Below are 26,787 nucleotides of genomic sequence, written 5' to 3'. Positions count from 1 at the left end.
GAAACCCATCAAAACTAAAATAAATTGACTTATTGTGAAATTACAATAAAAATCAATTTTGTCGATTTTGTTTTTGTTAACGAAAATAATTGGAATTAATAAAAAATAAAATTTAAACAAAAAAAAATTTTACTGGAGATAAATCTAACGAATTTGATATATAAAAATATTTACGAAAACGAAAAATTGACATAAAAAAATTTGTGGAATTTAAAAAAAATATATTTATCTTGGTAATAATTATGTGAAATTATTATAAACAAATTGAATATAAGACGAAAATTGGTTGCCATAGTTGGTACTATTTGAAGATAAATAAAATTTTGTTATTAGTGATTAAAAAAACATTGATTTGATTAAAGATAAAAATATTAAAATCAATTAATGGTTAATAGAAGAATGGAAAACAACAATAAAAAATATTAAATTTTAGAAAAATACAAAAATAGTAGCTTAAAATTAAAATTTGAAATAATGTGAAATATTTGATTGTGTGAAACAAATTTGTTATGACCAAATATATACAGAAAAAAATATATATTTTTGGTTTCAATAACGAAATTAAAAAAGTCCAATTAATTTTTAATTGAAATTGTTTTATTCACGGAGTTGATAATACCGATCACCGATGCCAATTAACAACTTATTTGATCCACTTAGAAATGTAATTGATCCTTAGAATTTTTGTGATTGCGTTTTATTTTGATGAAAAAAAAAAAATTAATGAAATCAATTATACTTTAAATTGGCGATTTTTCTCAAATACATTAAAAATTTTAATTAAAAAAATATTGGTGAAATAATTTTCTGTGCAAGAATGACAAATAAAATGAAAAAATGAAATGTTTAAATTAAATTTGGAATATTTTTAAAGGTGCAAATCTATAAAATGCACAAGAAAAAAATGGAGACCTAATGATGAATATTTCTGTAGTTAAACAAAAAATGTGTCAAAGTGTCAATTTATATTATAAATTTATAAAAAAGTTTGCATAAATACGAATTAAAAATCAAATAATTATGCAACATAAAAAAAAAACATTATGTGGAAATATTGTTTCTACGATATATATATAATTTATGTGAAAGGATCAATTTTCAGTGAATTGTGATATCGGTTCAGATTTAGATATAGCTCACATATATATCTTTCGCCCGATTTGGACTTATATGGCCCCAAAAGCGAGAGTTTTGCCCTGATTTGCTTCAAATTTTGCACAACGAGTACGTTTAATAGTATCGTTAATTGTGCCAAAATTTAGTTGAAATCGGTTCAGATTTAGATATAGCTCCCCTATATATCTTTCGTCCGATTTTGACTTATATAGCTTCAAAAGCCAGAGTTTTGCCCTGATTTGTTTAAAATTTTGTACAAGGGGTACGTTTAATAGTATCGTTATGTGTGTCAAATTTTGTTAAAATCGGTTCAGATTTATGTATAGCTCTCATATATATCTTTCGCCCGATTTGGACTTATATGGTCCCAAAAGCCAGAGTTTTGCCCTGACTTACTTCAAATTTTGCACAAGCGGTACTTTTAACGATACTATTGTATGTGCTAAATATGGTCAAAATCGATTCAGATTTAGATATAGCTCCCTTATATATCTTTCGTCCGATTTGATCTTATATGACCTCAAAATCCAGGGTTTTGCCGTGATTTGCTTCAAATTTCGCACAAGGAGTACGTTTAGTAGTATCGGTAATTGTGCCAAATTTGGTTGAAATCGGTTCAGATGTAGATATGGCTCCTATATATATCTTCCGTCCGATTTGCACTCTTATGACCAGGGGGCCAAAGTTATACTCCCATTTACGTGAAATTCCGCATAGATAGCAGAATTATTATTCTAACTATACATGTCAAATTTAGTCAAAATCGGTTCAGATTATATAAAGCTCCCATATATACGTACACCAGAGTTTGGGAAATATGGTAGACTGTTACACATTTTAGACCCATTTTCAGTGAAAGTTTCCTCCAATTAACTGGATAGTGTTAGCCGATTTAAATTAATCTAGAGATTTTGTAGAAGTAAAAAAATTGTCTTCTTTATATAGCTTCCAGCAAATGTGAAGTAGTTGAGATGGTAACACAAATTTTGGCCTACATAGGCGTGAAGGGTATAATATAGTCGGCCCCGCCCGACTTTAGATTTTACTTACTTGTTATACCCGCCATCATAGGATAGGGGTATATTAACTTTGTCATTCCGTTTGTAACACATCGAAATATTGCTCTAAGACCCCATAAAGTATATATATTCTGGGTCGTGGTGAAATTCTGAGTCGATGAGTCGAACGACTTGAAACTTGGCACAAGTAGTTGTTATCGATGTAGGTCGGATGGTATTGAAAATGCGCCATATCGGTCCACTTTTACGTATAGCCCGCATATAAAGGGACCCTCAGATTTGGATTGTGGAGCCTCTAACAGAACCATATTTCATCCGATCCGGCTGAAATTTGGTATATGGTGTTGTTATATGGTCTCTAACAACCATGCAAAAATTGATCCACATCGGTCCATAATTATATATATTGAAATTTGGTACATGGAGTTAGTATATGGTCTCTAACAACCATGCAAAAATTGGTCCACATCGGTCCATAATTATATATAGCCCCCATATAAACCGATCCCCCGATTTGGCTTGCGGAGCCTCTAAGAGAAGCAAATTTCATCCGATCCGGCTGAAATTTGGTACATGGTGTTAGTATATGGTCTCTAACAACCACGCAAAAATTGGTCCACATCGGTCCATAATTATATATAGCCCCCATATAAACCGATCCCCCGATTTGGCTTGCCGAGCCTCTAAGAGAAGCAAATTTCATCCGATCCGGCTGAAATTTGGTACATGGTGTAAGTATATGGGCTTTAACAACCATGGGAAAATTGGTCCACATAGGTCCATAATTATATATAGCCCCCATATAAACGGACCCCCAAATTTGGCTTGCGAGGCCTCTAAGAGAAGCAAATTTCATCCGATCCTGCTGAAATTTGGTACATGGTGTTAGTATATGGTCTCTAGCAACCATGCAAAAATTGGTTCATATAGGTCCATAAATATATATAGCCCCCATATAAACCGATCCCCCGATTTGGCTTGCCGAGCCTCTAAGAGAAGCAAATTTCATCCGATCCGGCTGAAATTTGGTACATGGTGTAAGTATATGGGCTTTAACAACCATGGGAAAATTGGTACACATAGGTCTATAATTATATATAGCCCCCATATAAACCGATCCCCAGATTTGGCTTGCGAGGCCTCTAAGAGAAGCAAATTTCATCCGATCCGGCTGAAATTTGGTACATGGTGTTAGTATATGGTCTCTAACAACCATGCAAAAATTGGTTCATATAGGTCCATAAATATATATAGCCCCCATATAAACCGATCCCCCGATTTGGCTTGCGAGGCATCTAAGAGAAGCAAATTTCATCCGATCCGGCTGAAATTTGGTGCATGGTGTTGGCATATGTTCTCTAATGACCATGCAAAAATTGATCCATATCGGTCCATATTTAAATATAGCTCCCATATAAATCGATTCCCAGATTTGTCCTCCGCAGCCTCTTGGAGGAGCAAAATTCATCCGATCCGGTTGAAATTTGCAACGAGGTGTTAGTATAAGGCCGCTAATAACTATGCCAAAAATTGGTCCATATCGGTCTATAGTTATATATAGCCGATCCCCAATCACACAAAAATTGGTCCATACCGGTTCATATTCATGGTTGCCACTCGAGCCAAAAATAATCTACCAAAATTTTATTTTTATAGAAAACATTGTCAAAATGTTGTTTCTATAGACAATTTTGTCAAAATTTTATTCCTATAGAAATTTTTTTCCAAATTTTATTTCTATAGAAAATTTTTTCCAAGTTTTATTTCTATAGAAAATTTTTTCCATATTTTACTTCTATAGAAAATGTTGTTAACATTTTATTTTGTCAAAATTTTATTTCTATAGAAACTTTAAACTTAATTATATACGTATTTAATCGGCCTCTTTTAGTTTAATATATACCACGTATGGACTATGTGGTATATATTACGGTGTTAGGAAGTTTTAAGATACCTTGCCATCGGCAAGTGTTACCGCAACCCAAGTAATTCGATTGTGGAGTCTTCAGTAGAAGTTTCTACGCAATTCATGGTGGAGGGTACATAAGCTTCGGCCTGGCCGAACTTACGGCCGTATATACTTGTTTTTGCTGGGATACTTACCCTTGCACATGCATTCCTTGTCAATAATGTTTTGTAGCGAACCCAGAGAGATTTAGGAATATTCATCTCTTCTACCATTTGTCCATCTGTGAACACGTATTTTATTTCAAAGACTAGATCGCATATTTATTCCAATCACCTTGCAATTTGGCAAAGTTTACTAAATAATTTATCTGGGCGGTGTGTTAGCTATGAAATCCAAATGATTTATTCAAATCATATTTTTGAATTGTTTTTTCTCATCGTATTCTGTGTTTTCGAATATAGTAGGTTGCTTTCTTTTGTAGATATAAAACTTTAAGTAATTGAGAAAAAAATTCCAAATTTTTTAATTGTTCAAGAGTTCAAAAATTATTAAAAGCCACAATTTTATGTATGGGCATAACTTTTCAATATATCGACATAAAGTCTATATGTCACAATTCTTCCAGACCGATCCAGTAGTAAAAACATTGAATAACTGATTATGATATGATATGTTATGATAGTTTTAAATAAACTTAAATAAAATAAAATTAAAAATAAATATTCAAAGATATCGATTTTTTTAATGTTAAAAGATCACAATTTACTGGAAATAGAAACTAAAAATTTAACAAAAAAAAAAAAAAAAAACAAAATTATAGTGATACAAAATCCAGATACAAAACTAACCAATAAAATTAAACCAAGAAAACCATAAAGTTTATCTAAAAATAATTTCCATTTTAAATGTGCCATTATTGGAAATATTAAAACTAGTAATAAAAACAAATTACAAAATAATGAAGAAACTATAAAGTGAAGTGCCATAACGAGATATTGATATAAAAAAGCTAAAAAGAAAAGAAACTCAAACACCTCAACTCAACGAAGTTATTTCTTAAAAAAAAACCAACCTGCAAACCATGATTAGGCTTCTATGCCTTCTTTTCATAGCCCTTTGTGGCCTAAGTGTTATGCCCTCTCTGGAGGCCATACCCAGTGATGTGTATTTGAAAATGTTTGCCGCCCAAGCACCCACAGATCCATGTTATGATGAAGATAAGGCACGCAAATGTATTCCCGATTTTGTGAATGCAGCCTATGGGGCCCCAGTCGTCGCGTCCAGCACCTGTGGCATGGAGAATCCTCAACGTTATTGCGAATCGGGAACATCGGCTCTAACCGGAAGTATGGGCCAAGATATAAGCTGCAATATTTGTGATGACTCGAATCCCCAGAGAAGATTCTCGGCTAGCGCTTTAACAGATTTGAATAATCCCAATAATGTAACATGTTGGCGTTCGGAACCTATAGCTCCTGTCAGCAATCCCAATGCCCCGCCCGATAATGTAACCTTGACCTTGTCATTGGGTAAGAAATATGAACTAACCTATGTTAGTTTACAATTTTGCCCCAAGGCTCCCAAGCCCGATTCCATAGCGATTTATAAGAGCTCGGATTATGGTAAAACCTGGCAACCCTTCCAGTTCTATAGCTCACAATGCCGTAGAGTCTATGGGCGACCCAATCGAGCCACTATCACCAAACACAATGAACAGGAAGCTCGTTGTACCGATTCCCATCGTCATACCAGTGATATCATGGGCAGTCTTCAAGGATCACGTATCGCTTTCAGTACCCTTGATGGTCGTCCTTCGGCCCGAGATTTGGATTCATCGCCTGTGCTACAGGATTGGGTAACTGCCACTGATATTAAGGTGATCTTCCATCGTCTACAAATGCCCGATGGCAATGCTTTGATCACATTGGATAACCCTTCGGAGAAATCTTCTGATGCCAAGGCTGGCAAATACAATGAGCCCAATTCGTTAGTCATCAGCGCCTTGGATCAAACCAATTCCATAATTGGTGGTTCCTCATCTACACTGGCCTCCTCATCCGGTTTACATTATGCCGTATCCGATTTTTCAGTTGGTGGACGTTGCAAATGCAATGGTCATGGTTCCAAATGCATAACCGATCATCATGGCCTGTTGACCTGTGAATGTAAACATAATACGGCTGGCAGAGATTGTGAACGCTGTAAACCATTCCATTTTGATCGTCCCTGGGGTCGTGCAACGGCACGTGATGCCAATGAATGTAAAAGTAAGTAATATGGCCCAAAAAAATATTGTGTATGTAGTTTTTGTTTTTGTCCAAAAATTCTAGCACGTGTTGGAAATTTTTTTTGGAGACCATGACCATTAGATACACAGGAAAAAATTTCTTGGAGAAAATGTTTAAGATTTTTGTTCTACAGAGAGCTCATTCCGTTTTAATTTAATTTATTTTATTTTATTTTATTTTATTTTATTTTATTTTATTTTATTGTATTTTATTTTATTGTATTTTATTTTATTTTATTTTATTTTATTTTAATTTAATTTAATTTAATTTAATTTAATTTAATTTAATTTAATTTAATTTAATTTAATTTAATTTAATTTAATTTAATTTAATTTAATTTAATTTAATTTAATTTAATTTAATTTAATTTAATTTAATTTAATTTAATTTAATTTAATTTAATTTAATTTAATTTAATTTAATTTAATTTAATTTAATTTAATTTAATTTAATTTAATTTAATTTAATTTAATTTAATTTAATTTAATTTAATTTAATTTAATTTAATTTAATTTAATTTAATTTAATTTAATTTAATTTAATTTAATTTAATTTAATTTAATTTAATTTAATTTAATTTAATTTAATTTAATTTAATTTAATTTAATTTAAGTTAAGTTAAGTTAAGTTAAGTTAAGTTAAGTTAAGTTAAGTTAATTTAACAAAATAACATAATTTTTCTCAGTGTATAAAAAGAGATATTTGCAATGTTACATTTCTATTTGTTTAGGAAGCTTCTTATAGTGCCACTTATTGTTGAATAAAGTCATTTATAGTTAATAGTCAGAATGTTTGTCAAAGTTCTTAAAAAAAGGCTAAAGAGGGTTTTTAGAAAATTCAGGAAGGATAGTGGCATGGACAATTGAGTAAATGGATGGTTTGGGTAACTACTATACCAAACATGTAGGTAGTTTCCCCTCATTCCATCCTCTAACTACCATGTGAAAGTAGGAACAAGTTGACAAGCATTATTCAAAACCAAAGAGGAGGGTTGTTTTGTCATGTTTGTTTAGCCTTTTCTAACAAAGTCACAAACTTCGGCAAGTAAGCACGTGTCCTTTTAAATGCCTCATTGGTTTGATTAATTTCATGCAGTTATTTTTGCTTGCTTTGTTGAGACATTGAAAATTGAAGTACTTTCTTTTTTAATTTTGAATTTTAAATATATGTATGTAAGTTGTAGAACTATTGTAAATAAACTATCCTCCCCCTCTGGGCAAGCAGCATTAATATTTTCAAGACCTTTTTAATCCATGGTATAAAAAAAGGCTTACAGACAATTTCCAAGAATACTCCCATGTCAATCAAATTTGTTGAAGCTTAAATTAAATTCTTGTTAAATTATGTTAACCAACCCTATAATACTTTTTTAAATCAAGGATTTTCTTGGGAATATGTTGAAGGTATATCCTTAAACAGAGTAATTTACAGATCGCAGGTCACTGTTTCTTGGGAATATGTTGAAGGTCTTTCCTTAAGCAGAGTAATTTACAGATCTCAGGTCAATACCTACACTGTGGAGGGGGTGGAGGATCAATTTTCATTGAGTTCATTGAGGATTAACCTTCCTAACTAAGGCGAGTATTTTGAGAATATATTTTAAAGTTCCCTTGAATTTGAAATTTTGTATGTGAATTATTATCGAACAGAGAAACAAGCGTGAATATTGAAAGTCTTTCGAGAAAAATCCAATGTACAAACAATTATAATTCGCGTCTAAAAATTGCAAATTTTATTTCTACAAGAAATTTTGTAAAAATTTTATTTTTATACAAAAATTTTGTCAAAATTTTATTTCTATAGAAAATTTTGTCAAAATTTTATTTCTATAGAAAATTTTGTCATAATTTTATTTCTATAGAAAATTTTGTCAAAATTTTATTTCTATAGAAAATTTTGTCAACATTTTATTTCTATACAAAAATTTTATCAAAATTTTATTTCTATAGAAAATTCTTTTAAAAATTTTATTTCTATAGAAAATTTTTCAAAATTTTATTTCAATAGAAAATTTTGTCAAAATTTTATTTCTATAGAAAATCTTGTCAAAATTTTATTTCTATAGAAAATTTTGTCAAAATTGTATTTCTATGGAATATTTTGTCAAAATTTTTTTCTACAAAAATTTTTTTCAAAATTTTATTTCTATAATTTTTTTTTCAAAATTTTATTTCTATACAAACATTTTGTCAAAATTTTATTTCTATAGAAAATTTTGTTTTATTTCTATAAAAAATGTTGTCAACATTTTATTTCTATGAAATTTTATTTCTATAGAAAATTTGGTCAAAATTGTATTTCTATAGAAAATTTGGTAAAAATTTTATTTCTATGGAATATTTTGTCAAATTTTTTTTCTACAGAAAATTTTTTAAAGATGTTATTTCTATAGAAAATTTTGTCAAAATTTTATTCCTATAGAATATTTTGTAAAAATTTTATTTTTATAGAATATTTTGTCAAAATTTTATTTCTATAGAAAATTTTGTCAAAATTTTATTTCTATACAATAATTTTGTCAAAATTTTATTTCTATAGAAAATTTTGTCAAAATTTTATTTCTATACAATAATTTTGTCAAAATTTTATTTCTATAGAAAATTTTTTAAAAATTTTATTTTTATAGAAAAATTTTAATAATTTATTTTAATTTAATTTAATTTACTTTTTTAAATCAAGGATTTTCTTGGGAATATGTTGAAGGTATATCCTTAAACAGAGTAATTTACAGATCGCAGGTCACTGTTTCTTGGGAATATGTTGAAGGTCTTTCCTTAAGCAGAGTAATTTACAGATCTCAGGTCAATACCTACACTGTGGAGGGGGTGGAGGATCAATTTTCATTGAGTTCATTGAGGATTAACCTTCCTAACTAAGGCGAGTATTTTGAGAATATATTTTAAAGTTCCCTTGAATTTGAAATTTTGTATGTGAATTATTATCGAACAGAGAAACAAGCGTGAATATTGAAAGTCTTTCGAGAAAAATCCAATGTACAAACAATTATAATTCGCGTCTAAAAATTGCAAATTTTATTTCTACAAGAAATTTTGTAAAAATTTTATTTTTATACAAAAATTTTGTCAAAATTTTATTTCTATAGAAAATTTTGTCAAAATTTTATTTCTATAGAAAATTTTGTCATAATTTTATTTCTATAGAAAATTTTGTCAAAATTTTATTTCTATAGAAAATTTTGTCAACATTTTATTTCTATACAAAAATTTTATCAAAATTTTATTTCTATAGAAAATTCTTTTAAAAATTTTATTTCTATAGAAAATTTTTCAAAATTTTATTTCAATAGAAAATTTTGTCAAAATTTTATTTCTATAGAAAATCTTGTCAAAATTTTATTTCTATAGAAAATTTTGTCAAAATTGTATTTCTATGGAATATTTTGTCAAAATTTTTTTCTACAAAAATTTTTTTCAAAATTTTATTTCTATAATTTTTTTTTCAAAATTTTATTTCTATACAAACATTTTGTCAAAATTTTATTTCTATAGAAAATTTTGTTTTATTTCTATAAAAAATGTTGTCAACATTTTATTTCTATGAAATTTTATTTCTATAGAAAATTTGGTCAAAATTGTATTTCTATAGAAAATTTGGTAAAAATTTTATTTCTATGGAATATTTTGTCAAATTTTTTTTCTACAGAAAATTTTTTAAAGATGTTATTTCTATAGAAAATTTTGTCAAAATTTTATTCCTATAGAATATTTTGTAAAAATTTTATTTTTATAGAATATTTTGTCAAAATTTTATTTCTATAGAAAATTTTGTCAAAATTTTATTTCTATACAATAATTTTGTCAAAATTTTATTTCTATAGAAAATTTTTTAAAAATTTTATTTTTATAGAAAAATTTTTTTTTATAGAAAATTCAAAATTTCAAAATTTTATTTCTATAGAAAATTTTGTCAAAATTTTATTTCTATACAATAATTTTGTCAAAATTTTATTTCTATAGAAAATTTTTTAAAAATTTTATTTTTATTTCTATAGAAAATTTTTCAAAATTTTATTTCAATAGAAAATTTTGTCAAAATTTTATTTCTATAGAAAATCTTGTCAAAATTATATTTCTATAGAAAATTTTGTCAAAATTGTATTTCTATGGAATATTTTGTCAAAATTTTTTTCTACAAAAATTTTTTGTCAAAATTTTATTTCTATAATTTTATTTCTATACAAACATTTTGTCAAAATTTTATTTCTATAGAAAATTTTGTAAAAATTTTATTTCTATAAAAAATGTTGTCAACATTTTTTTCTATAAAAAATGTTGTCAACATTTTATTTCTATTGAAATTTTTTTCAAAATTTTATTTCTATAGAAAATTTGGTCAAAATTGTATTTCTATAGAAAATTTGGTAAAAATTTTATTTCTATGGAATATTTTGTCAAAATTTTTTTCTACAGAAATTTTTTTAAAGATGTTATTTCTATAGAAAATTTTGTAAAAATTTTATTTTTATAGAATATTTTGTCAAAATTTTATTTCTATAGAAAATTTTGTCAAAATTTTATTTCTATACAAAAATTTTGTCAAAATTTTATTTCTATAGAAAATTTTTTAAAAATTTTATTTTTATAGAAAATTGTCAAAATTTGAGTTTTATAGAAAATTTTGTCCAAATTTTTTTTCTATACAAAAATTTTTTCAAAATTTTATTTCTATAGGAAATTTCGTCAAAATTTTATTCCTATAGAATATTTTGTAAAAATTTTATTTTTATAGAATATTTTGTAAAAATTGTATTTCTACAGAAAATTTTGTCAAAATTTTATTTCTATACAAAAATTTTGTCAAAATTTTATTTCTATAGAAAATTTGGTCAAAAGTGTATTTCTATAGAAAATTTGGTAAAAATTTTATTTCTATGGAATATTTTGTCAAAATTTTTTTCTACAGAAAATTTTTTAAAGATGTTATTTCTATAGAAAATTTTGTCAAAATTTTATTCCTATAGAATATTTTGTAAAAATTTTATTTTTATAGAATATTTTGTAAAAATTTTATTTCTACAGAAAATTTTGTCAAAATTTTATTTCTATAAAATATTTTGCCAAAATTTTATTTCTATAGAAAATTTTGTTAAAATTTTATTCCTATAGAAAATTTTGTCAAAATTTTTTTTCTACGGAAAATTTTGTTAAAATTTTATTTCTATAGAAAATTTTGTCAAAATTTTATTTCTATAGAAAATTTTGTCAAAATTTTATTTCTATAGAAAATTTTGTCAAAATTTTATTTCTATAGAAAATTTTGTCAAAATTTTATTTCTATAGAAAATTTTGTCAACATTTTATTTCTATGGAATATTTTGTCAAAATTTTATTTCTATAGAAAATTTTGTCAAAATTTTATTCCCATAGAATATTTTGTCAAAATTTTGTTTCTATAGAATATTTTGTCAAAGTTTTATTTCTATAGAAAATTTTGTCAAAATTTTTTTTCTACACAAGAATTTTGTCACAATCATTCGTTTTGTTTTGTTATTGTTGGTTTTGTTCTTTAAGCATTGTTGTTGTTTTTTTATTTCAGCTTAAAACCATGCACTGACTAAACTCCAAGAGTAGCTTAACCAACATAGGAAAAGAATGTTTGTCAATTTTATTTGGGCAAAGCCCTATAGACTGCAAGATGGTTGGATGGACGCACGTTTCGGAATTACCACATTCCTCATCAGCATCCTCTACTTACAGCAAAACTATCAACCAATTATCAGAATAAATTCAGGCACTTAATTAAACCCAAGGTGACCACACTTGAACCTTCCGAAAAAAGGTTTTGTATGATAGCCGGCTTATGCCGAAATAATAAATTTGACAAACATTCTTTTCCTCTATTGGTTAAGCTACACTTGTTCAATAAACCCAAGTCAATGCATGGTTTTAAGCTGAAATAAAAAAACAACAAAAATTTTATTTCTATAGAAAATTTTGTCAACATTTTATTTCTATAGAAAATTTCGTCAAAAATTAATTTCTACACAAAAATTTTGTCAAAATTTTATTTCTATACAAAAATTTTGTCAAAATTTTATTTCTATACAAAAATTTTTTTAAAATTTTATTTCTAAGAAAATATTTTCAAAATTTTATTTCTACAGAAAATTTTGTCAAAATTTTATTTCTACAGAAAATTTTGTCAAAAATTTTATTTCTATAAAAAATTTTGTCAAAATTTTTTTTCTACGGAATATTTTGTCAAAATTTTTTTCTACATAAAATTTTTTCAAAATTTTATTTCTATAGAAATTTTTGGCAAAATTTTATTTCTATAGAAAATTTTGTCAAAATTTTATTTCTATAGAAGACTTTATCAAAATTTTATTTCTATAAAAAATTTTGTCAACATTTTATTTCTATAGGAAATTTTGTCAAAATTTTATTTCTATGGAAAATTTTGTCAAAATTTTATTTCTATAGAATATTTTGTAAAACTTTTATTTCTATAGAATATTTTGTCTAAATTTTATTTCTATAGAAAATTTTGTCAAAATTTTATTTCTATAGAAAATTTTGTCAACATTTTATTGCTATAGAAAATTTTGTCAAAATGTTGATTCTATAAATTTGTTTTTTCAAAATTCAAAAATTTTTTAAAAGTTTAATTTCTATACAAAAATGTTGTCAAAATGTTATTCTATAGAAAATTTTGTTAAAATTTTATTTCTATAAAAAATTTTGTTGAAATTTTAATTTTATAGAAAATTGTGTCAAACTTTTATTTCTGTAGAAAATTGATGATTTTTTAATTTGCATGACAATTTTTGTTCCAAAATTGAAGCAGAGAGAAATGGAAGGTTTTCCACAAATTTCGATTTCTATAAAAAAATTCTATAAATTTTGTCAAAATATAAAAAAAAATCGTAATTAATTTTTTTTATTATCGCAGAAAAATGTTGATGGTATCCAAGTTGTTATAAAACTTTAATTTTTTATCGTTTTTTCTATTATTGTTAATGTCCTTAGCAAATAAAGTCCGCCATTACTGTATTTTTAAGATCAATTGCGTCACAATTTAATTTGTAATATTTTTTATTTTTATTTTATGGAAAATTAGGATACAGGTGCAATTCGTCATTTTTATTTTTATTATAATTCCTTTTTTATAATTTCTTCTTAAATTGAAATACCAAAAAATACTGTCCTATAACAAGAAGGCTATAAAATATATATTTCCAACATTTCCCCCTTTATCGTATCTCCTTCCGTTTTTTGTGAAATATCCCGCCACTAAATCCTGACGACCAATTAATAACAAAAAAAATTGTAAGGCAAATTAATGATTTGCACTCAACCATAAAAACAGCTCGTAAATATTTCTTTACGATGATAATAATTTTTCCCCAAAAAACAACTTTCAATTAAATCTATTGGTAACCATAACAAAATGCCTATCGCCTAATCACTGCTCTTCATGTTACTACGATTCCGAGTTGTGGCCTCCTCCCGTAAGAGATTGCTTCCATCTTCCCACCACATAAAAATCCTCGTAATTAATTTCTTTCACTGATACGCATCTAAAACGTTTAGATTTTTACTGCGTTGTCATTTAATTTCGCAAAAACCCGTTAATACCCTTCATTTAACTTGGCTATGAGGAACTATAGAGTCGACCGGCCGACCACCACCATAGCACAGCTGTCAGAAAGCCCACCAACCCAAAGCCAAGCCAACATGGCTAAGATATTGAAAACGCCAGCAGCATTGCAGTTAAAAGAAAATAAATTGCAAAACATTTAAAAAATCGTTAAATAGGCCTATTTTCGTGATAGTGAGATGGGATAAAATTGTTTGGGGGGCAAAGCAGAATGAGTTTTTATTTAAGTGTGACAAATAATAAAAAAAAATTAATATTCATTATATGATGTTACATATTTTAATTTAAATAAAAATTGGGAAATCCAGAGGGGAAGAGAGTATGCTTTAAGTATTGTATTAAATTAATTTAATTTATATTATTTTTTATTAAATTAAACTAAATTAAAAATGAACAACTAAAAATTTAAAATACAAAACTAAAAATTAAATCAATCAATGTGCCAAATTTCAACCAGATCGGATGAATTTTGCATCTCCAAAAGGCACCGGAGGCCAAATCTGGGGATCGGTTTATATGGGGGCTATATATAATTATAAACCGATATGGACCACTTCCTGCATGATTGTTAGAGACCATACACTAACACCATGTACCAAATGTCAACCGAATCGGATGAATTTTGCTCTTCCAAGAGGCTCGGGAGGTCAAATCTGGGGATCGGTTTATAGGGGGCTATATATAATTATTGACCGATGTGGACCAATTTTCGCATGGTTGTTAGAGACCACACACTAACACCACGTACCAAATTTCAGCCGGATCGGATGAAATTTGCTCTTTCAAGAGGCTCCGGAGGTCAAATCTGGGGATCGGTTTATATGGGAGCTACATATAATTATGGACCAATGTGGACCATGTTTGGCATAGTTGTTAGAGACCTTATATTTACACCATGTAAAAAATTTCAAACGAATCGGATGAATTTTTCTCTTCCAAGAAGCTACGGAGCTCAAATCGGGGGATCGGTTTATATGGGGGCTATATATAATTATGGACCGATGTGGACCAATTTTTGCATGGTTGTTCGAGACCATATAATAACACCATGTACCAAATTTCAGTCGGATCCGATAAAATTTACTTCTCTTAGAGGATCCGCAAGTCAAATCTGGAGATCGGTTTATATGGGAGCTATATAAATACAATTATGGACCGATATGGACCAATTCCTGCATTGTTGTTAGAGACCATATATTTACACCATGTACAAAATTTCAAACGAATCGGATGAATTTTGCTCTTCCAAGAGGCTACGGAGCTCAAATCTGGTGATCGGTTTATATGGGGCCTATATATAATTATGGACCGATGTGGACCAATTTTCGCATGGTTGTTAGAGACCATATAGTAACACCACGTAACAAAATTCAGCCAAATCGTATAAAATATGCTTCTCTTAGAGGCTCCGCAAGCCAAATCTGGGAATCCGTTTATATGTGGGCTAGGGAGCCAGCGTGGTGCAATGGTTAGCATGCCCGCCGTGCATATACAACGTCGTGGGTTCGGTTCCTGCTTCGACCTAAGTAATGCTGGTGACATTTCTGAGGGTTTCAAAGCTTCTCTAAGTGGTTTCACTGCCATGTTGAACGCCGTTTGGACTCGGCTATTAAAAGGAAGTCCCTTGTCATTGAGCTTAACATGGAATCGGGCAGCACTCAGTGATAAGTGAGAATTTCACCAATGTGGTATCACAATGGACTGAATAGTCTACGTGAGGCTGACACATCGGGCTGCCACCTATGGGGATATACATAAAAGTGGACCGATATGGCCCATTTGCAATACCGTCCGACTTACATAAATAACAAGTACTTGTGCCAAGTTTCTAGCAAGCTTGTTTGGAAGTTAGCGTGATTTCAACTGACAGACTGACGGACATGACATGCTTAGATGGACTCAGAATTTCATCACGACCCAGAATATATATACTTTATGGGGTCTTAGAGTAATATTTCGATGTGTTTCAAACGGATGACAAAGTTAATATCCCCCATTCTATGGTGGAGGGTGTAATAAAAAATTGAAAAGTAAAAAATTAAAACTTAAAAATTTAAATAAAAATTAAAAACTAAGGATCAAAAATTAAGAATTAAAAAAGTGAAAAATTAAAAATTAAAAAAATTAACAATTAAAATAAAGGGTGGTTAAAATTTCAAGGGCCGATGTTGATTTTGAATAAAACACAAACTATTTAGGAAATTATTGTAATTTTATTTTATTATGATATATTGGTATTAAACCGCACCAAACAATCACTCTTTGTGGGTGCATTGGTTTTTCGACAATCACTCTTGGATTCTCATTCGCCCAAATGCGGAAATTCTGTTTATTGACGAATCCACTGAGGTGAAAATGTGCCTCATCACTGAAGATGATTTTCTTCGAAAATTGATCATCCACTGTTGCCATTTCTAGGAACCATTTAACACGTTGTTGGATTGTGTATCTCTCCATGGTTCAAATAGAGTAAGTCTGAAATAGAGAAATGTCAAATAAAATTCGGAAAAAAACTTGGCGTTTAGGTGTGGTTCACATTCAACATCGGCCCTTACAATTTAACCACCCTTTATTAAAAATTAAAATATTAAAAATTAAAATTTAAAAGTTATTAATTAAAATTAAGAATTAAAATTTTAAAGTAAGAATTAAAAATGTTAAATTAAAAATGTTAAATTAAAAATTTTAAATTAAAAATTTAAGAATTAAAAATTAAAGTTAAAAAATTAAAAATTTAAAGTTTAAAAATTTTAAAATAAAAAATAAATTAAATTAATTCAAATGAAATGCAATTCATGTTAACCCATAACTATCATCCTTTTTGAAGTTACCACATTTTATTTCTACATGCCTATACTTACGAAATGCCCGCTCATTATAGGCGTATTATGATGAGAGATACTCATGGTCGATGATTATGATGAGATTGAAGTTGATGTCCACCAAGGCGAAATAATAATAGGAATTTAAATGACGATAAGGTCTATCAGTCGACCACTTGGCTGGTACATAGTAATGAAGGGCTCCTCTAAGAATGGAAGTCAATATAGCAAATACAAAAGTGATTTAATTAAACCATCATTTACACGCTCTAAGCTTCCGCTGCTCAACAGCAAGACGAAAAAAAACACAAAACGAATATCAAAAACATATCGACACTAAATGGCCTCAAGGGAGCGACTGAACAAATGTGAATGTCCAATATTCAAAGATTTCAAATCAAGAATACTGCATACAGCAAACTGGCTGATGATGGCTTATTGCCTTTCTCGGCAGATGTCTCAAGAAACAAAACATTCATCTATGGTCCAGCTCGAGGGATTCTTGAGGAATGTAAATGCTTTACAAGAAATGTTTCCAGTCTCTTGAGGCCTGATTGTAATATCATTTCGCCAAAGCTGGTGTAGACATAGTGACTAGCTTCAATGTCATCTTATTGTTTAGCATTATCAGCATTCTAACTTCTCCGGCATCTCCATGGAGTCTCTCTCTCTGATGGTGGTATTTTGTATTGACCATTTCCGTTAGCCATAGTCATAAACTAAATTATGCTTCACTGAGAAAGTTGATAATATGACATTGGTTCCAAAGACTGGAAAACCAATAGATAGACAGACAGACCGGCGGATCGTCGTCATTATGGTCATGTAACCTAGGGACATGTGCGAAACTCGCATGATGTTCTATAGTTGTGGGTTAATTTTCTGATGGAATGTTTTGATGGTGCTAGGGAGGGGGCAAGTGGGGGAAAAATTAGTTGTCTTAAACGATGATGATGAAACATGATTGTCTGCCTTTTCTTTGTGTATGATCTAAGAATATCGACACGCACCTACCGGCCAGCTAAATAAAACTGAAAAGCTTTTTGCCCTTAGCCCATAATAATACTCTAATGGATTTTTTTTTTCGTATTTTAAAATGCCTATTAAAAGGTAATAAAATGTTTTCGAATTTTTCATATGTTAGATATGGATATGAAAATATTTTCTTATGATCTTTAATGGGCCATATTCTAGGCATGTGTATAACACTCAAACTCCCAATTTCGTAAATTTTTGTTGTGTCTTATTTTGGAAAGAAATATTTTTGATATGAAATTTTTAGGTAAGACTCTGGAATGCTCTGGAGTTGTATTGACAAAGAAAAAGACTACCAATTCGGCTTTAAAATTTTGTAAAAGCAGAATTTCTTTTATGTTATTATTAATATTTTATTCCCTTAAATCCCACTGAAGTATTTCAATTTATATTATTTATTTATTTATTTATTTATATATTTCTACACAGCAAGACAATGTCTTATAATTATAGTGCAGATTTCAATAGTTCAATAGTCTCTCTCGCCATAATTGTATGCCGGTTATAAGTCGATGTGTCCATCTGCTCATTATCTCGTTCATTCCATTTATCTCTGGTATGGTCTTGTTGGATGTTTGGAATCCAATTGGTTACGCCTTGTTGTCTGGCCTCGCTTCCGCTCCGCTTATTCCTCTGGATCTCGTCTTTGATAGTTTCTACTATTACTAATGCGGCTTTTCCTGATACTGTTTGGTACGCTGAGGTGATACTCAGAGCTGCCGTTATCTGCACTGAAAGCGGCTTATTCGCCTAAGTTTGTCTCTATAGGGTTGACACCTGAGTAGCCGTGCTCAGAGAGCATTTGAATTTTGCAGTACGTCAGTTCCCCATGTCTTCACTCTCGCCACATTTGTATGTCGATTATAAGACGGTGTGTCTGTCCTTCGTCTCGTTCCTCCATTGTTCCTGCCGCTTATCTCGGGTCTCTTGTATGATGTTACTAATGCGGCTTTTCCTGATACTGTTTGGTATGCTGAGATGATACTCTGAGCTGCCGTTCTCTGCACTGAATGCGGCTTGTTCGCCTAAGTTTGACACCGTGACCGTGCTCTGAGATCATTTGAATTGTGCAGTATGTCAGTTCTCCGTGTCTTCACTCTCGCCACAGTTGTATGTCGATTATATGTCGGTGTGTCCATCTACCCTTCGTCTCGTTCCTCTATTGTTCCTGGCACTTATCTCGGGTCTCTTGTTGGATGTTACTGGAAGCGGCTTATTCGCCTAAGTTTGTCTCTATAGGGTTGACACCTGAGTAGCCGTCCTCAGAGAGCATTTGAATTGTGCAGTATGTCAGTTCCCCATATCTTCACTCTCGCCACAATTGTATGTTGATTATAAGTCCGTGTGTCCATCTGTCCTTCGTCTCGTTCCTCCATTGTTCCAGCCATTTATCTCGGGTCTCCTGTTGGATGTTACTAATGCGGCTTTTCCTGATACTGTGTGGTATGCTGAGGTGATTCTCAGAGCTGTCGTCCTATGCACTGAAAGCGGCTAGTTCGTCTAAGTTTGTCTCTATAGGGTTGACACCTGAGTAGCCGTACTCAGAGATCATTTGAATTGTCCAGTATGTCAGTTCTCCATGTGTCCACTCTCGCCACAATTGTATGTCGGTTGTAAATCGGTGTGTCCATCTGTCCTTTGTCTCGTTCCTACATTGTTCCTGTTACTTATGTCGGGTCTCTTGTTGGATGTTCGGTATCAAGTTGGTCTTGCCTTGTCATTTGGCCTCGATTAATTTTTCCGCTTAATAGCCTAAAAATCATTTGGGATCGTTCTTGTTATTACTAGCGTTCTCAGTACTGACAGTAGCTAGTTCCCTCTAATTCGTTGCAGTAGGATCGAAGCCCAGTTTTCACATCCATAGAGGAGTATGTTGTTACTCATCTCCTGGCGTATCCTTCTTCTCCTAGGAAGAGGGTTCCCAATGTTTGCCACTAAAGTGCTCAGTCGTGTCGGCAATCATAGCAGCTTCCCGATTCTATGTTTAGCTTAATGATAAGAGACCTTCGGAACTTTTCCAAGCATTCAGAAAAGTTTTCCAAATCCTCAAATAGTTCACATTTTGCTAATGATTTCAATCCGGCTTCTTCCACATAAAACTATTCCATGCCAAACTGAAAGTTATTAAAATAAAAATTTTCACTAGGGATCATTTTGGATTATATATTTTTTTAATTTCCCCCAAAAAAAATCTTAAGCTTCAAATTTACTTTCAAATCTTCCTTCACCAGTTTGCCTTCGAAACCTGCACCGCATGTGCCAGTGTTTACTTTAACAAAAACGCTTAAGGTGGGATCAATGTCATTCATGTGGAACATGCCATAAATATTACGTCGGTAAGTTTCAATTACACTCCGAAGAGAAATTGATTTAGAACGCAACATACCTTGAAAACAGTTGTGAATCGAATTCACAGGAATATTCACAGCATTAATTCAATTGCTTACCATCTTCTTCTTCACCATCATCAACCCCTAATCGTAAGCAATAACAAAATAATGAGTTACGAAATCCTTCATAGATTGAATAGTAGCAATGCAATGTACAATACAATATTTGAGGTAGCTGAACACGTGTCAAATGTTCTACAATGACGGATAAGCTTAATCTGTTGTATAAACGTCATTACCTAAAGTTGGTCCTTCGTTTGCAGTCTTTGATACTTTTTGAGGGATTGTTTGGGATTGCCAACTCAACAGGATTAGACCAATAAACATGCGTCCTTGTGTTATGTTCAGTGGTTGGAATAGCTAAGAGAAAAATAATTCCCAAGTACATTTATCGTCATCACCATACCATGCCATTCATTCATCCACCCATCCATCAAAAACTCTTCCACATTCACCGAAAAAATGAGCAGTTTACCATAATTGAAAACTTATTTGTGATAATCGTTCGACAAATGGAGTGAGCCAAAATAATGTCGTCAACGATGATGGGGAACATCATATCATCTCTGGCCCATGAATTCAAATCGTGCAAGACTGGTGATTGTTGGTGGTTCGAATGAATGGATATTGCGAGGTTTGTTTTTTTTTGTAGCGTCAAGTATTTGTTGGACTTTAATCTTTAATAATGTTATGAATATTTGATAAGGAACATATTTTGTTGTTGTGTCAGTTGTTATTATTACTGCTGCTGATTACTATTAGCCCTGAAAACCCATCATTTTTTCCATTCTTATATTAGAAATATGGATGGCAATCAACAGTCTGACAAAATATGTATACTGATAAAGGTTGAAAGGATTTGGGGTGCAACCATATGGAGAAGTTTTCTGAAGAAGACTTTTCGAAATCCTCCGTGAGTTAAAATAAAGTTGGAAGTCCAAATTTGCATGGTATATTGAATATTTTTAAAATAGCCCAGCCAAAGTAGTAATAAAGCTAAATGTCCTTTGTATATGCGTAAGTGGTGCAAAATGGTATCAGAAGTAATGAATATTTCATGGACTTGTCGTAGGATATTTAAGCACTAAGAAAATCGCCGTAAGCTCATTTTCCTTCTGTTTCATATCTATAAATTTAAAAATCACTACAGTAGTAAGGTAATAATTTCAGTGTTAAGTTTGTAAACCTTGATGGTCATCCGACCATCATACCATATGACATTATAGGTCCAGCCATTGCGGCATATAGCCAATGCACAATTTTTCCTACTTACAGTATTGGAAGGCCGATGTAGTTTCTTCTGCCAGTTCTTCAATAGGGCTGTTTTCTTTTAGCACTGGATACCCTAAGCCGTGTAGGATTAAAAGAAAACAGAATACTCGTTTATACAGGACACCCATCCCAGAATCCCCCATCGAGTTTTTTTAAATTCCGATGCAGTCCTTTTGGACAAGTCCACAAACATTTCTTCTAAAGCGCATCGTGGGATCCCCCAATAATTTTTTTCCATTTCCGATGCAGTCCTTTTGGATAAGTGTACAAACATTTCTTCTAAAGCGCATCTTGGGATCCCTCACTGATTTTTTTCTACTTCCGATGCAGTCCTTGTGGACAAGTATTAGAAAGAACGCAATCAGGCTATTTTAAGTGCAAATTTTGTACAGTTAAATTTTACAAAAAATAGAAAACTAATAAATAAATAAAAAATAGAAATTAATAAAAAAAGTAAAAAATAATAAAAAAAATAAATGTCATCCCCGCTGGGATTTGAACCTGGGCCGTTTGACTTTTTCGCTTCCATGGAAGTTATTTTGAGAAGCTTTTGCAAATTACGAGAATTTTTAATTTTTTTTTTGTTGATTTTTAATGGAAAAAATATATTTATACGAAAATATATGCCGAAAATAAAAAATAAAAACGATGCATGACATAAAAAAATAATTTTTTAGAAAAATATTTGATAAAAAAATTGCCGCTGGTGAGATTTGAACCTGCGTTTCTTTTTTTTTTCGTTCATACTAATAAAGAACATCTCGAGAAGCAATTAGAATGTTATTCCTTGGTGTCGTATTACGATCATATCACAAACATTTGAGTTGACCTTTCCACGCTTTATGTTAAATTGCGTTTGTGGCTGAGTGTGCTAAGGCGTTCTGTTATGGTGCCAGCAAACCCAGGTTAAACCCCTGGTCGGAGCGAAAAAGTTTTTCAAATTGTAAAAATTAGATAATAGGAAAATAATTGTGTAATAAAACATATGGACGAAAAATAAAGAAAAATTGGTTGAAAAAAATTGTTTTTTTTCGCTTTTTAAATTTCTTCATTCAAATTAACTTCCAGGGTACAACTTCTAAAGCAATGCAAAGGATCCAAAAAGGGAGTACTTCCGTCCTATGACAAGCCCATGTTAAATTCATTGGAGATGATCCAAGTTTGCACTACTTCCGGATCACATTTGGGGATCCAAACTACTTTTTTTGGAAACTCTTTTTTTGCTGGGATATTGATAAAATTGTACAAAATTTTCTATACAATTTTGACAACAATTTCTACAGAAATAAAATGTTGACAAAATCCTCGATAGAAATAAAATGTTGAGAAAATTTTCTATAGAAATAAAATTTTGATAAAATTTTCTATAGAACTAAAATTTTGAGAAAATAATCTATAGAATAATATTTAACTAAATTTTCCAGAGAAATAATTTACTTAAATTTTCTATAGAAATAAAATGTTGACAACATTTTCTATAGAGATAAAATTTTGACAAAAATTTTATAGAAACAAAATTTTGATAAAAATTTCTATAGAAATAAAAATTTGACAAAATTTTCTATAGAAATAGAATATTGACAAAATTTTGTATAGAACTAGAATTTTGACGAAATTTTTTATAAAAACAAAATTTTGATAAAATTGTCTATAGAAATAAAATTTTGACAAAATTTTCTACAGAAATAAAATTTTGATAACGTTTTCCATAGAACTAAAATTTTGAGAAAATAGCCTATAGAATAATATTTAACTAAATTTTCCAGAGAAATAAAATTTTGACAACATTTTCTGAAGAAATAAAATTTTGACAACATTTTCCATAGAAAAAATTTTAGACAAAATTTTCTATAGAAATAGAATATTGAATATTGACATTTTCTAAAGAAATAAAATTTTGACAAAATTTTCTATAATAATAAAATTTTGAAAAAAATTTCCATAGAAATAAAATTTTGATAAAATTTTCCATAAAAATAAAATTTTGACAAAAAATTTATAAAATCTTCTATAGAAATAAATTTTTTACAACATTTTCTAAAGAAATAAAATTTTGACAAAATTTTCTATAAAAATAAAACTTTGACAAAATTTTCCATAGAAATAAAATTTTTATAAAATTTTCCTTAGAAATAAAATTTTCACAAAATTTTCTATAGAAATAAAATTTTGACATAAATTTTCTATAGAAATAAAATTTTGACAAAATTTTCTATACAAATAAAATTTTGATAACATTTTCTATACTACAATTTTGAGAAAATAGTCTATAGAATAAAATTTAACTAAATTTTCCAGAGAAATAAAATGTTGACAAAATTATCTATAGTAATAAAATTTTGACCAAAATTTTTATAAAAATAAAATGTTTGAAAAAATTGTCCATAGTAATAAAATGCTGACAAAAGTTTTCGATAAAATTAAAATTTTGACAAAATTTTCTATAGAACTAAAATTTTGACGAAATTTTCCATAGAAATAAAAAGTTGACAAAATTTTCTATAGAAATAAAATTTTGGCAAAATTTTCTATAGTAATAAAATTTTGGCAAAATATTCTATAGAAATAACATTTGGACAAAATTTTCTATAGAAATAGAATATTGACAAAATTTTCTATAGAAATAACATTTGGACAAAATTTTCTATAGAAATAGGAATATTGACAAAATTTTCCATAGAAATAAAATTTTGATAAAATTTTCCATAGACATAAAATTTTGACAAAATGTTCTATAGAAATAAAATTTTGACATAAATTTTCTATAAAAATAAAATTTTGACAAAATTTTCCATAGAAATAAAATTTTGATAAAATTTTGACAAAATTTTCAATAGAAATAAAATTTTGACATAAATTTTCTATAGAAATAAAATTTTGAAAAAATTTTCTATAGAAATAAAATTTTGATAACATTTTCTATAGAACTAAAATTTTGACAAAATTGTCTATAGAAATAAAATTTTGATAATATTTTCTATAGAACTAAAATTTTGACCAAATTGTCTATAGAAATAAAATTTAACAAAATTTTCTAGAGAAATAAGATTTTCACAAAATTTTCTATAGAAATAAAATTTTGATAAAATTTTCTATAAAGGGTGATACGGTCAAAATTTGGTCATGGGAAAACGCGTGTAAATCGGTGAAATCGTTTATTTAAAAAATCAAATTAAATTTCTTTTTCAAGTTCAATTAGTATAAAATTCAGGAAAAATATTCAGTTAGGCTTTCGTTTTTCCAAATCCGAATTGCCGGGCCTCACGCTTGACACCTGCCATCAGATTTTGTACAGCCACCTTCTTCGCCGCAGAAAGCCAGTTTGCCTTGAACTGCTGCTCGTCCTTAGCAGTTTTTTTTTGGTCTTCTTTAGGTTCCGCTTGACAATAGCCCAGTATTTCTCAATTGGGCGGAGCTCTGGCGTGTTGGGAGGATTCTTGTCCTTGGGAACCACCTGCACGTTGTTGTTGTGACAAAATTTTCTATAGAAATAAAATTTTGACAACATTTTCCATAGAAATAAAATTTTGACAAAATCTTCTATAGAAATAAATCTTTGACAAAAATTTTTATAGAAATAAAATTTTGACAAAATTTTCCATAGACATAAAATTTTCTAGAGAAATAAAATTTGGACAAAATTTTCGATAGAAATAAAATTTGGACAAAAGTATCTATAGAAATAAAATGTAATTTGTCAAAACTTCTATAGAAAAACAGTTTTGAAAGTTTTCTTTAAACTAAATAAATTTTAATTAAAGGAAAAATCATGATCTTTCCAATTTGTTGTCCCCAAAGGGTTAATCATAACATTTTGCGACACCACAATTCGATTTATATTCCAACAACGGAACAAATCAATAATCAACACATGTTGCCACAGCAAGGAATATTACCAGTAATTTGTAATTTCCTACCTAATTTTGTGAAACCTCTGGAAAAAACTAATAATAAAAAAATATGAACCGAAGCAAAACAAAAATCATCCAAAAATCACCACCACCTCCATCATCCCTATTATTATCGAAATCAAATCATCACCGTATAGTGTAAGCCCTTTCTTCATCCTCAAATGACAAAACATCAGTGGCATCATCTCCCTGAAATAACATCAATTTGTTAAACACTCACGTTTCATATGAAGGATTTCAAAATTTGCGAATTATTTTTTTCCATTCCAAGTGATTTTCGGATCATCATCATCATCATCATCATCATCATCATCATCATCATCATCGTGGTCGTCGTCAGACATTTGGCAAATATAACATGGTGTTAATTTTTAGTGAATCGTAGAACATAACAAAGAAACAAATAATTTATGTTTTCAGTTGTTAATAATGAAGGCAAAATGAAAAACAAAATGTACATGGTATTCGATACACCCTAAAGGTTGTAGGTCCTTCCAGGTGTCTGTCTCTCGCTCTCTTTCTCTTTGCTGGCCTGTCATTTAGTGGTGAACATAATCAAACAATAGCCTATACCACCAAAGTCCCCTTTTATTAAGGGTTTCTATTCGATTTCTGGTTTTGTTTTGTAGTTGAAGGAGGTACCTATTTACACAAAAAAAAAGAAAAAAACACGAGTATAGGAAATTTGAAGTGTGGTTCAATTACTGAGAACAAAGGCTATAATTTTCGTTTCCATGGAACAAATTGAAGATATAGGAAATGTGCAAATTTGATCAGCTAATGGCTATATGAGATGATTGAAGGTTACAGTTTGTGAATACAAAAGCATCTAAACTTTAGGAAGTTTGAAAAAGAGGATATGGAAGAATTTGGAGTAGCTAGTTTTGAAACTTCTACACCTATTCCTGAAAGGCATATGTAAAAATGAGTTGATTTGTTCGGTAAAGCATCCACTTAACACGATCCGTCTAAAAAAAGCATGTCCGGTTCCAAAGATTATGTCTCTAAACTAATGATTTTGGTATTGATTCCGAGCCAAAGAAGCCGGTAATTGAGGTATGGGTATTATTATGGGTAATTGTTGTCAAACTTTTATTTCTAAAGATAATTTTCCTTAAATTTTATTTCTGTAAATATGTTCTCAAAATTTTATTTATATAGAAAATTTTCTCAAAATTTTATTTCTATAGAAGATTTTCTCAAAATGTTATTTCTATAGAAAATTTTGTCAAAATTTTATTTCTATAGAAAATTTTCTTAAAATTTTATTTCTATAGAAAATTTTCTTAAAATTTTATTTCTATGGAAAATGTTCTCAAAATGCTATTTCTATTGAAAATTTTGTCGAAATTTTATTTCTATAAAAAATGTTGTCAAAATCTTATTTCTTTAAGACTTTTCTCAA

At 29.3% G+C, this 26,787-nt stretch overlaps 1 protein-coding gene across 2 annotated transcripts in view; it reads left to right on the top strand.

The window, feature by feature from the left end:
* The first annotated feature begins 4,854 nt into the window (after positions 1–4,854).
* The window catches only part of NetA (Netrin-A), a 426,376-nt gene continuing 404,443 nt past the window's right edge, over positions 4,855–26,787 (top strand). For both annotated transcript variants that reach the window (XM_075300108.1, XM_075300109.1), the window contains exon 1: positions 4,855–6,311. In XM_075300108.1, coding sequence (XP_075156223.1) covers positions 5,126–6,311 — 1,186 coding nt within the window. In that variant the 5' untranslated portion in view covers positions 4,855–5,125. The remainder of the gene's footprint in view (positions 6,312–26,787) is intronic.

Source organism: Haematobia irritans, chromosome 3 (genome assembly GCF_050003625.1).
Source record: "Haematobia irritans isolate KBUSLIRL chromosome 3, ASM5000362v1, whole genome shotgun sequence".
NCBI classification, from domain to species: Eukaryota; Metazoa; Arthropoda; class Insecta; order Diptera; family Muscidae; genus Haematobia; species Haematobia irritans.
The sequence above is the reverse complement of the archived record's forward strand: the minus strand, read 5'-3'. Positions and strand labels throughout refer to the sequence as shown.